At 41.2% G+C, this 13,056-nt stretch overlaps 1 protein-coding gene across 1 annotated transcript; it reads left to right on the forward strand.

Moving 5' to 3' along the window:
- Positions 1-4,305: 4,305 nt before the first annotated feature.
- LOC130197439 (zinc finger protein OZF-like) lies at positions 4,306-7,327 on the forward strand. Its single transcript, XM_056420144.1, has 2 exons — positions 4,306-4,773; positions 5,247-7,327. Exons 1-2 carry the CDS (start codon positions 4,602-4,604, stop codon positions 6,251-6,253), a joined length of 1,179 nt encoding a protein of 392 aa, XP_056276119.1. The 5' UTR covers positions 4,306-4,601; the 3' UTR covers positions 6,254-7,327.
- Positions 7,328-13,056: the final 5,729 nt, after the last annotated feature.

The following is a 13,056-nucleotide window of genomic DNA, read 5'->3' on the forward strand; positions in this document are numbered from 1 at the left end:
TGTCTACTCTGATGTAAACTTGACAGAACATGTAATTTTGCAATGAACAAATCTCTGTAAATATGTTGTGAGATTAACAATATGCAACTGAAAACAAATTATGGGGATTAAACAACAGACTGTTTTCATGTCAGGCAGGGAATGCTGCAAAACAAATGAGTGGATTTTAGGTCAGTTGTGAATGAAAGGAATGAAAAATGTAGGAAAAAAAAAAATTATGTTTTTTTGTATGTAAAAGTGATGAGTGTCTCCACATTGCTGAGCTGACTTATCTCACTGACATATGTGAAAAAAAAGTAGTCATAGTGAAGAACTGTTACGTTATACCATACAAGAGTTGTTTTAATGTTGGAGCTCACAGACTGTTTATTGTTAATTTATGACTTAATACCGTAGCTGATGGTTTGATCAGTGGGGCATCCTCATGTTGAACAAGCTGTGCTGGAATGTAACTGCATGAACTCAAATACTGTAATATTGTACAACGTTGTCCTCAGATGGCTAAGATTTCATTTAAATTCCACACATAGAATCTTGAGCTTAACCAATGTAAATACATTTGAGGTATATTTGTACTTTTACTATTTGTACTTTACTACGTTTTACAGGCAAATGTTGTATTTTTTAAGCCACTGACTTTTATTTAACAGCTATTGTTAGTTTGCTGATTAAGATTTGTACGAATGAAAATTGATTATAGTGCCTTCAATCTGTTTTCTTGTTATACTATGCATCACTGTGTGAACCTTGTAAACAATTAAATCGCTCCACCTCAACATACTGTTGTATTTGTAGACCCATACTATTGACTTTTCTCTTTCATATCAAATTCCTGATTGCCATATTGAATTGCATCATTCTGCTATAATAGCTCTGCAGTGCCCTTCTGCTGTCCTCATTCCCAGACAGAAAAACAATACCACCATTGTTCTTTGTCAACACCATATACATGTTTATTATGAGAACAGAAAACTATTAGTTGATTTGGAATAGGACTGATCCCAGTGATGTAATCAGGAGAAGGAGCTCTAGTCTGGACCAAGAGGACCCAGAGCCTCCACAGATTAAAGAGGAACAGGAGGGACTCTGCACCAGTCAGGAGGAAGAGCAGCTTGACTTGAAGCAGGAGACTGAGACCTTCATGTTGACTCCTACTCATGAGGGTGTTTTCCTCCAACAGCTCTTTGGCTGATAGCAATTGTGTACGATTACACAGGGTCATTGCTACAGGGTTCCTCTTGCATTAAAAAAAATGCTGTTTTATGTTCTATCTTAAATCTTTTTCTTTGAAATAACTCGAAGATATCAGCTGACGTAGAAAGGAGAAACAAATGTGAAGAGGCGGAAAGAAAAAAACAACTCGTTTCTAATGTCGGAACTTGACAGTGTGACACCCAGCGGAAGTAAACAACGGAGTTAGCGGGTACATGTAACGTTAGTAGTCTTCGCGGAGGTAAAACAATAACGTCTCATTGCTGTCCGACATGAGACCATCGTTGATGTCCAAAGGGTCTGAGTAGACAAGCACACCAACGACTCCATAGGGTGCTGCGTTGATGGCCTGAATGAGACACATGGCATTTGAGGAGGTTCTGTGAGCGGCAGCAGCTCTGTATTCAGCAGAGGTGCTTCAGTCTGGACCAAAAGGACCCAGAGCCTCCACAGATTAAAGAGGAACAGGAGGAACTCTGCACCAGCCAGGAGGGTGTTGTATCTTTTCTCCTTGGGGTTCCGCCGGCGCAGTTTGAATGAGGACTTGTTTGGAAAAGAAGAATCGAGGGACCCAGCACTCAAAGAATACAAAGTTTATTCTTTAGAGTACAAAGTAAAAACAGACGCTTCGTTCGAACGGCTGGGAATCCACGGGTCCGTGTATCAGGAATTCAACGGAGATATGTGTGTTTACAGTTTATATAGACAAGAGACAGAGGGGAGGTCTCATGTTCGATTCTATAGGCTCCCCAAAGAATCCCCATAGCCCCCCTTCCTCTCCGGCACGTTGGCCACCAAATATGGATCTATGGCGCCGTTCCCTGCTGTGAACTGTCGCGCCAGCTTGATGACAAAAGAGCTTTTCCCTCCAAATATGCTTGAGGCCTTGTAGGCCTCAGATCTATAAACTAGCTGTATCTTTTAAGAGTAATATGAAAATACACGACATATTCCCCCCTCGAGAGTTGATAGACTCGGCAATAAACAAACAATCAATGCAAACATACAGGAGTATTATCATGACAAAATACCACGTCCTTCAGTAAAGTAACAACATTAATATGACTGTATGAAGTGTAAAAGTGGTGTAAAATAAAATATTACATGTGAAATTGAAAACCTGTATGTCATCAGCACATTGTGAGAAGCCATGCAACAATGACATTGAGAGAATTTGTTAATGAAAAGAGGAACCAGGACAGCCTTCTATAGTGAGAGGACAAGGTACACAGATCCTTCCAAGTTACACTCAATGGAAGAGAAAAACAGTAGTGCTCTGAGAACAGGTCCTGAAGAGAAGAGATCTGATCTGTTTCACTGTCAAATGCTGATCAGAAGGATACAGAGGAGAGAACTGTCTATCTGAAGCTGCCCAGAGACAGCAAGGACTCTGTCAGTCCGCCTTGAATCCAGACTGGTGATCAAGAATTGTTACTGTAGATAACATTTGGCTCAAGATAGCTGTAGAGTTTGAGAGAAAGAAGAAAAATTCTTTATTGCTGACACTTTACTTTTCTTCAAATTGACTGTTCAGAATTGAAACAGCCAAAGCTGTTAATAAGATTGAGAACTGAATCAGGAGCAATAGCCTGAGAATAGACACTCAACATTCTCCTTCACAAGCAAGAACTGATTAGACAAAAAGAGGAAAGAAATAATGTTATGTTTATGATAGAAGATATTTGTAAAACTGTCTATCTTTTTGTAAATATCTTCCTCTAAAAGGATGACAATCATTTAAAAGATAAGAAATTTTTTTAAAAGGAAACTGAATTTAAACTGACAGAGATAGAGGAAAGAAAAAGGAAATATAAAACAAGTCTTTTGAATTTGATTTTCTTGGATGTGTACAGAGTCCAACACAAAGACCAGAATTTTATGTTAAAAGGACAAAGAGAATCAAGAGATGAAGACATGAAGATGTCTCAATTAATGCATATAAACATCATTAAATAACAGAAAAAAACAGATGAATGTTATCTTACAGACTGTGATATTTTGTCAGTCCAAACAGAAATAAAATGAAAATATTGAGACATCAATTAACCTGCTGCATGTCTTTGGACTGTGGGAGGAAGCCGGAGAACCCGGAGGGAAACCCACGCTGCCATGGGGAGAACATGCAACTCACACAGAAGGACCGCCCGACGGAATTAAACCCAAGGGCCTCTTGCTGTGAGGCGACAGTGCTAGCTCCACTACACCATCGTGCAGCTCATATTCAAATGAATGCCCATTAAATTCATGTAAACTAAGTCAACCTGTTGTTGAAAACAGATGTTGGTTTGAACCCTGGACCGCCAACGCTAGGTACAGTTGAACCCTGCCATGAAACGAGAGCTGCTGTTCCACCTAGCTCACTGAAAGGATCAATGGAACCACAAGCCAGAATTCATTCATAACCAAACCCATTTGGGAATGTATTAATCCCACAAGCAGACGTGTCTCATCACAAACCAGATTAGCCTGTAGGCATCCTCAAATCCGATTAGTTGAATTGGAATAGGAGGAATCCCAGTGATGTCCTCGACTGGAATTCTGTAGGTTTCCTCTGAAAAATAATTTTGAAGTATTTATTGGAAAATTCAATTTAAATGACCAGATTAGATCTTTGTTGGGCTCTTGGACGCTGTTGTAAAAGTCCCTCTCTTGATTGTATTGGACTCAAAGTGCAACGGTAGTAGAAGAAACAGACAATACCTGGTTACCTTTGGCAGCCAGGTAGGGTGTGAGCATGTCTCCATAATGAGTGTAAAATGAACCTCTCTCCACACCAGACGGCGGCATGTACCAGGAGTGAGGATACGTCTCATTGCTGTCCGACATGAGACCGTCGTTGATGTCCAAAGGGTCTGAGTAGACAAGCACACCAATGACTCCATAGGGTGCTGCATTGATGGCCAGAATGAGACACATGGCATTTGAGGAGGTTCTCTGTGAGCAGCAGCAGCTCTGTATTCAGCAGAGGAGCTTCAGTCTGGACCAAAAGGACCCAGAGCCTCCACAGATTAAAGAGGAACAGGAGGAACTCTGCACCAGCCAGGAGGGAGAGCAGCTTGAGCTGAAGCAGGAGACAGACCTTCATGTTGACTCCGACTCATGAGGGTGTGTTCCTTCATTTGCTCTCTTGCTGATAATTGTTTACAGGGTCATTGTTACTTTTATCTACCGGCTAAAGTTGTATTTTTTATGTTAAATGATTGTCTTTGAAATAACTCAAACATCAGTTGAAGTAGAGAGGAGAGAAAAAATATATAAAAAAGGCGGAACCAAAATAACAACTCGTATCCAACGTCGGAAATTGACAGTGTGACACCCAGCGGAAGTAAACAACGGAGTTAGCGGGGGAAAGATGGAACGTTAGTAGTCTTCGCGGAGGTAAAACAACAATGTCGTCAGTTGAGAACATGAGAAAGTTTGTCCACGAGCGGCTGACTGCTGCTGCGGAAGAAATATTCGGAGTTTTTGAAAAAACTATCTTCGAGTACCAGGAAGAGGTCGACCGTCAGCGCAGACTGCTGGACATCGTTTGGAAACCTGAAATAAAGCTACGCAGAACAGGTGTGTGAAATATAGCTCATCCTTTTCATTATTGCTGCAGTCACGTGGATTCATGCAGATGGTAGACAGCAGATGAGAACAGGTTGGTACAATGAGGTGAAGCAGGCAGAGAATAAATAACCTACCTTCCACGGTACACTTGCCGTCCATGGAATACGATATATTCCTTTCAACTGTTTTATTTAATAATTTCTTTAGAATATAACGTTATAAGAAGTAACATTGTGCTTTCTCTTGATATTCTATTGCACATTAAGCAACTCTCCATTGTGAGGGAGAAGAAGATTGAACAAGTTAAAATAGTTGATCCAATACTGATGTTGGTTTTCTCCCCTGGGTTCACACAATTTTACCATCCTGTCCTCGTCCACTGTCAGGATAGCCAGTGTGGTGAAAGCCTGGTTTCACTTGTTGGTATTTTCACTTTTATCATCAGATTATTACCTATTTCCTTTTGTTCTTTGTCCCTCCAGAGCTCCTAGAGCAACATGTCTGTAAGGAAGAGGAGGAGGAAGAGGAGGTTCTCTCTGAGCAGCAGCTCTGTATTCAGGAGAGGAGCTCCAGTCTGGACCAAGAGGACCCAGCGCCTCCACAGACCAAAAAGGAACAAGAGGAACTCTGCACCAGTCCGGAGGGAGAGCAGCTTGAGCTGAAGCAGGAGAAGGAGACCTTCATGTTGACTCCTACTCATGAGGAAACGGACCACAGTGAGCCAGAACCCACAACTGACCACCAGCTCGTAGCTGAGAGCCCAGATTGTAAAGGAAGTGAGCATGAAGACTCTGAATCAACCAGAAATCCAGAGCCAGAACCAAAGAAAATAGATCCCAAAAATAGAAGTCACTGTGACAATGAGAACTTGTTAATGATTCCCAATGATACTCAAATCGGGAAAGCACTTTTCCAATGTGATACATGTGGAAAAACTTTCACGTCCAGGTCAGGTTTGTCTTCACACCTGAGAACCCACACACGCGAGAAGCCCCTTTCTTGCACATTATGTGGAAAACGATTTAGTGTGACATCAAAATTGAATGCTCATACAAGAATCCACACAGGCGAGAAGCCATTTACTTGCAAAACATGTGGAAAGAGTTTTGGACGTAGTGGTAGCTTGACGGACCACATGAGAACGCACACAGGCGAGAAGCCATTTACTTGCAAAACATGTGGAACGAGTTTTGGACGTAGTGTTATCTTGATGGTCCACATGAGAACGCACACAGGTGAGAAGCCATTTCCTTGCAAAACATGTGGGAAGGATTTTATATCTAATGCTAACTTGAAGGTCCACACAAGGACACACACAGGTGAGAAGCCATTTTCTTGCAAAACATGTTCGAGGAATTTTGGAAGAAGTAGTAGTTTGACGGTCCACATGAGAACACACACACGTGAGAAGCCATTTTCTTGCAAAATATGTAGAATGAATTTTCCATATCGTTCTCACTTGAAAAACCACATGACGACACACAGGTGAGAAGCCATTTTCTTTCAAAACGTATGGAAAAGATTTTGGACGTAATGATGACTTGTTGGTTCACATGTGGAGAGCCCTCTCTGGGTAGAAGCCGTAACTGCAAGAAAACATAATTTGAGGCTACTCTGTTGACGAGGCTCATAAGATCACATACAGACACGTAGCCTTGTGTTTGCAAAATGAAGAAAGAAACCCTCTCTTTGTATCGGTGAGTCAGTAATGTTGACATTAGACAACTTCTGTTTTCTGTCTACCTCATTAAACATTTCCATGTAGTTTGTAATTTCATTAACTTGAAACAATTATCGTTGTTTTGGATTTAAAAAGTGGCCCACAAACAAATTGCAGGTGGTGTGCAACACGGTGCTGTCAAAGAATCAGCCGGAGCAATAGTGAACAAAGGTGAATGAAAAGTAGGAATCAGTGCTCGAAGGGAAGTGGGCAGCAAAATGCAGTTGTTTTTCTTACCTCTTTTATGTATTCTGATGATAAAGTGATGTGAGGTGATGAATACCAGATTCACGCTGAGGTCTAAAGCTTTAAGTATATTATGTTCATCAAGGCTGCACATGTGTCTCACTGACATGAAGAGAAAAAGTAGTCATAGTGAAGAACTGTTAAGTTATACCATACAAGAGTTGTTTTAATGTTGGAGCTCACAGACTGTTTATTGTTAATTTATGACTTAATACCGTAGCTGATGGTTTGATCAGTGGGGCATCCTCATGTTGAACAAGCTGTGCTGGAATGTAACTGCATGAACTCAAATACTGTAATATTGTACAACGCTGTCCTCAGATGGCTAAGATTTCATTTAAATTCCACACAGAATCTTGAGCTGAAAAAATGTAAATACATTTGAGGTATATTTGTACTTTTAATATTTCTACTTTACTACATTTTACAGGCAAATGTTGTATTTTTTAAGCCACTCCCTTTTAATTAACAGCTATAGTTAGTTTGCTGATTAAGATTTTAACGAACGAAAATTGATATAGTGCCTTCAATCTGTTTTCTTGTTAAACTATGCATCACTGTGTGAACCTTGTAAACAATTAAATCGCTCCACCTCAACATACTGTTGTATTTGTAGACCCATACCATTGACTTTTTTTCTTTCATCTCTTGTTGCTGTGAAGACTTGCATATCAAATTCCTGATTGCCATATTGAATTGCATCATTCTGCTATAATAGCTCTGCAGTGCCCTTCTGCTGTCCTCATTCCCAGACAGAAAAACAATACCACCATTGTTCTTTGTCAACACCATATACATGTTTATTATGAGAACAGAAAACTATTAGTTGATTTGGAATAGGACTGATCCCAGTGATGTAATCAGGAGAAGGAGCTCTAGTCTGGACCAAGAGGACCCAGAGCCTCCACAGATTAAAGAGGAACAGGAGGGACTCTGCACCAGTCAGGAGGAAGAGCAGCTTGACTTGAAGCAGGAGACTGAGACCTTCATGTTGACTCCTACTCATGAGGGTGTTTTCCTCCAACAGCTCTTTGGCTGATAGCAATTGTGTACGATTACAGAGGGTCATTGCTACAGGGTTCCTCTAGCTTTACACAAAATGTTGTTTTATGTTCTATCTTAAATATTTTTCTTTGAAATAACTCGAAGATATCAGCTGACGTAGAAAGGAGAAAAAAATGTGACGAGGCGGAAAGAAAAAAACAACTCGATTCTAATGTCGGAACTTGACAGTGTGACACCCAGCTGAAGTAAACAACGGAGTTAGCGGGTACATGTAACGTTAGTAGTCTTCGCGGAGGTAAAACAATAACGTCTCATTGCTGTCCGACATGAGACCATCGTTGATGTCCAAAGGGTCTGAGTAGACAAGAACACCAACGACTCCATAGGGTGCTGCGTTGATGGCCTGAATGAGACACATGGCATTTGAGGAGGTTCTCTGTGAGCAGCAGCTCTGTATTCAGCAGAGGAGCTTCAGTCTGGACCAAAAGGACCCAGAGCCTCCACAGATTAAAGAGGAACAGGAGGAACTCTGCACCAGCCAGGAGGGAGAGCAGCTTGAGCTGAAGCAGGAGACTGAGACCTTCATGTTGACTCCGACTCATGAGGGTGTTTTCCTTCATTTGCTCTCTTGCTGATAATTGTTTACAGGCTCATTGTTACTTTTATCTACCGGCTAAAGTTGTATTTGTTATGTTAAATGATTTTCTTTGAAATAACTCAAACATCAGTTGACGTAGAGAGGAGAGAAAAATATATATAAAAAAGGCGGAACCAAAATAACAACTCGTATCCAACGTCGGAACTTGACAGTGTGACACCCAGCGGAAGTAAACAACGGAGTTAGCGGGGAATAGATTTAACGTTAGTAGTCTTCGCAGAGGTAAAACAACAATGTCGTCAGTTGAGAACATGAGAAAGTTTGTCCACGAGCGGCTGACTGCTGCTGCGGAAGAAATATTTGGAGTTTTTGAAAAAACTATCTTCGAGTACCAGGAAGAGGTCGACCGTCAGCGCAGACTGCTGGACATCGTTTGGAAACCTGAAATAAAGCTACACAGAACAGGTGTGTGAAATATAGCTCATCCTTTTAATTAATACTGCAGTCACGTGGATTCATGCAGATGGTCGACAGCAGATGAGAACAGGTTGGTACAATGAGGTGAAGCAGGCAGAGAATAAATAACCTACCTTCCACGGTACACTTGCCGTCCATGGAATAGGATATATTCCTTTCAACTGTTTTATTTAATAATTTCTTTAGAATATAACGTTATACAAAGTAACATTATGCTTTCTCTTGATATTCTACTGCACATTAAGCAACTCTCCATTGTGAGGGCGAAGAAGATTGAACAAGTTAAAATATTTGATCCAATACTGATGTTGGTTTTCTGCCCTGGGTTCACACAAGTTTACCATCCTGTCCTCGTACACTGTCAGGATAGCCGGTGTGGTGAATGCTTGGTTTCACTTGTTGGTATTTTCATTTTTATCATCAGATTATTACCTATTTCCTTTTGTTCTCTGTCCCTCCAGAGCTCCCAGAGCAACATGTCTGTAAGGATGAGGAGGGAGGAGGAAGAGGAGGTTCTCTCTGAGCAGCAGCTCTGTATTCAGGAGAGGAGCTCCAGTCTGGACCAAGAGGACCCAGCGCCTCCACAGACCAAAAAGGAACAAGAGGAACTCTGCACCAGTCCGGAGGGAAAGCAGCTTGAGCTGAAGCAGGAGAAGGAGACCTTCATGTTGACTCCTACTCATGAGGAAACGGACCACAGTGAGCCAGAACCCACAACTGACCACCAGCTCGGAGCTGAGAGCCCAGATCGTAAAGGAAGTGAGCATGAAGACTCTGAATCAACCAGAAATCCAGAGCCAGAACCAAAGAAAATAGATCCCAAAAATCAGGGGCGGCTTGTCCATAAGGGCAAGACGACTGCCTCGGGGGAAAAGAAAAAAGAAAAAAAAGAAAAGAAAAAAGTCGCATTCTACCACTAGACGTCTGCTCTGCCTCTGTATGTCATTGTCCAATCAGGTAACAGTCATTCAGTCAGCCTAAAGTCGTGCTTCAAATGGCCCCGCCCCTTCTAGCGACACTGGCTAAATGAAAATCGCCCAGACCTCTCCCATTGACTCAATGTTAAACCCATTTTTTCACAAAACAGAGTCTCAATGCATTCTCTATGGCTTCCGGGAGGAGTCGCTCCTCCAGGTCTTGTCATAATTAATCGACGTAAAAGCGTCTCAGTACGTCATACAGCTGCGACAGAGGCGTATTCAGTCGGCCAGTGCTCAGGGCAACAGCAGCGATTCAATTCCTTCTTTGAAAGAGACTCCTTTCGGTCGGCGTAACATTGAAGACACATCGGCAACAATAGAAGTAGGACCTCCTAGACCAGTGGTCGCCAACACGTCGATCGGTCGACCTCAGAGTCGTTCCCTGTCGCTCTCCAAAATAAAATGAAAATAAAATCAGAAACACATTGTTCCTCATTCTCTAACATTTTCTGAGGTGTCTTCTGAAACGTTTTCTTCCTGACTGGAAGATCGACGTCAGAAAAGATCTCCGCCTGATGTTAAAGAACGCCTGTAAACGGGTTCTCTGACAGCCGTGTTGTCAGCTGTGCTCCATGAAAGAGGAACGTAGGACTACAGGTGAGGCGCAGGGGAAATGCAGACAACTCCACATATTACACACGGTCAAAGTACACCGACATAAAACTAAGTCATGAATAAATAAATGTTGAAATGCCTGTACCTTAATGTAAATGTTTACGTTACGGTATTTACAAGTTGCGCCTGCGCATGCGCGACAGCCGAGATTCTTGGCGACTTGCCAGGTCTTACCTCCGTGAGTTTGGCTTTTCTGCTTTTGTCCTTCAAAACAAAAGCTCAACATTTAGCTTTTTCTTGTCTGGTGGAGCAATCTGGTTTACTTGAAAGTGATTGCAATTGTATTTCTTCTATTATTTGAAAAAGCACAGATGCAGGAATCACAAATGGGGATCTCATATTTATTATTATTATAATTATTTAAATCTTGTTGAAAAAAAATCACCAAATCAAAGACCAGGAGCTGGATTACTGACAGACAGCTCACAGACGGCATCAGACTGTCTGTCTGTTTATGAACTAACTACAAGCTCACAGACAGAGTTCAGTCACAGTCGTCACACTGACTGGAGTCACATGACTTGATGGCATTATGAAGAAGCTACACATAGACAGCTGTCTGAAGTTCTGTGGTTTTGGGAGGGTTAATCATTAACAAAAAAATTGCCCCCCTGAGAATTTTTTCAGGAGCCGCCACTGCCAAAAATAGAAGTCACTGTGACGATGAGAACTTGTTTAAGATTCCCAATGATACTCAAATTGGGAAAGCACTTTTCCAATGTGATACATGTGGAAAAACATTCAAGTGCAGGTCAGGTTTGTCTATACACATGAGAACCCACACAGATGAGAAGCCCCTTTCTTGCACATTATGTGGAAAACGATTTAGTGGGACATCAAAATTGAATGCTCATACAAGAATCCACACTGGCGAGAAGCCATTTACTTGCAAAACATGTGGAAAGAGTTTTGCACGTCGTGATAGCTTGAGGGTCCACATGAGAACACACACAGGTGAGAAGCCATTTTCTTGCAAAACATGTGGAAAGGATTTTCAAAATAGTTATCACTTGAAAAGCCACATAAGGACACACACAGGTGAGAAGCCATTTTCTTGCAAAACATGTGGGAAGGATTTTATGTCCACACAAGAACACATACGGGTGAGAAGCCATTTTCTTGCAAAATATGTGGAAAAGATTTATATACTGATGACTTGAAAGCCACATGAGAAGTAGTCATTTGACGGTCCACATGAGAACACACACAGGTGAGAAGCCATTTTCTTTCAAAACGTATGGAAAAGATTTTGGACGTAATGATGACTTGTTGGTTCACATGTGGAGAGCCCACTCTGGGTAGAAGCCGTAACTGCAAGAAAACATCATTTGAGGCTACTCTGTTGACGAGGCTCATAAGATCACATACAGACACGTAGCCTTGTGTTTGCAAAATGAAGAAAGAAACCTCTCTTTGTATCGGTGAGTCAGTAATGTTGACATTAGACAACTTCTGTTTTCTGTCTACCTCATTAAACATTTCCATGTAGTTTGTAATTTCATTAACTTGAAACAATTATCGTTGTTTTGGATTTAAAAGTGGCCTAAACAAATTGCAGGTGGTGTGCAACACGGTGCTATCAAAGAATCAGCCGGAGCAATAGTGAAGAAAAGTGAATGAAAAGTAGGAATCAGTGCTCGAAGGGAAGTGGGCAGCAACATGCAGTTGTTTTTCTTACCTCTTGTATGTATTCTGATGATAAAGTGATGTGAGGTGATGAATACCAGATTCACGCTGAGGTCTAAAGCTTTAAGTATATTATGTTCATCAAGGCTGCACATGTGTCTCACTGACATGAAGAGAAAAAGTAGTCATAGTGAAGAACTGTTAAGTTATACCATACAAGAGTTGTTTTAATGTTGGAGCTCACAGACTGTTTATTGTTAATTTATGACTTAATACCGTAGCTGATGGTTTGATCAGTGGGGCATCCTCATGTTGAACAAGCTGTGCTGGAATGTAACTGCATGAACTCAAATACTGTAATATTGTACAACGCTGTCCTCAGATGGCTAAGATTTCATTTAAATTCCACACATAGAATCTTGAGCTTAAAAAATGTAAATACATTTGAGGTATATTTGTACTTTTACTATTTCTACTTTACTACGTTTTAAAGGCAAATGTATTTTTTTAAGCCACTCCCTTTTATTTAACAGCTATAGTTAGTTTGCTGATTAAGATTTTAACGAACGAAAATTGATATAGTGCCTTCAATCTGTTTTCTTGTTCAGAATCAGAATCAGAATCAGAAACAGTTTTATTGCCAGGAATGTTTACACAAACGAGGAATTTTTTTTGGTGGAAGGTGCAACATTTGGACATGACAAACAAACAACAATCAACACGACAGAAAGACAACAAGTAATGTGAAAGTGTTTGGGTGTGCTACAAGTGGTGTGTTTTAGTTAAAAGTGTATGTTACGCGTGTGTGTTTAAGTTAAAGTGCATGCAAATAAAGTGGCATGTGTGAGGAGGCCTCAAGTTAAAGTGCATGTTAAAGTGACGTGTGTGGAGGAGGGAAGAAGAAGGAGGAGGGAAGAGGAGGAGGAGGAGGAAGGAGGAGAGAGAGGAAGGAGCGGAAGAAGGAGGAGAGAGGAAGGTGGAAGAAGAGGTAGTCCTGGGGTGACAGCCGTCAGTCCGGGTTCCGA

The sequence above is a fragment of the Pseudoliparis swirei genome, chromosome 7 (assembly GCF_029220125.1).
Source record: "Pseudoliparis swirei isolate HS2019 ecotype Mariana Trench chromosome 7, NWPU_hadal_v1, whole genome shotgun sequence".
Taxonomy (NCBI): Eukaryota; Metazoa; Chordata; class Actinopteri; order Perciformes; family Liparidae; genus Pseudoliparis; species Pseudoliparis swirei.

Excerpts from the sequence above, each read along its gene's own strand:
- LOC130197439 (XM_056420144.1), top strand. The coding sequence starts at position 4,602 with ATGTCGTCAGTTGAGAACATGAGAAAGTTTGTCCACGAGCGGCTGACT. Across the intron at positions 4,774-5,246 it reads AATAAAGCTACGCAGAACAG|AGCTCCTAGAGCAACATGTC; the intron begins GTGTGTGAAATA and ends TTGTCCCTCCAG.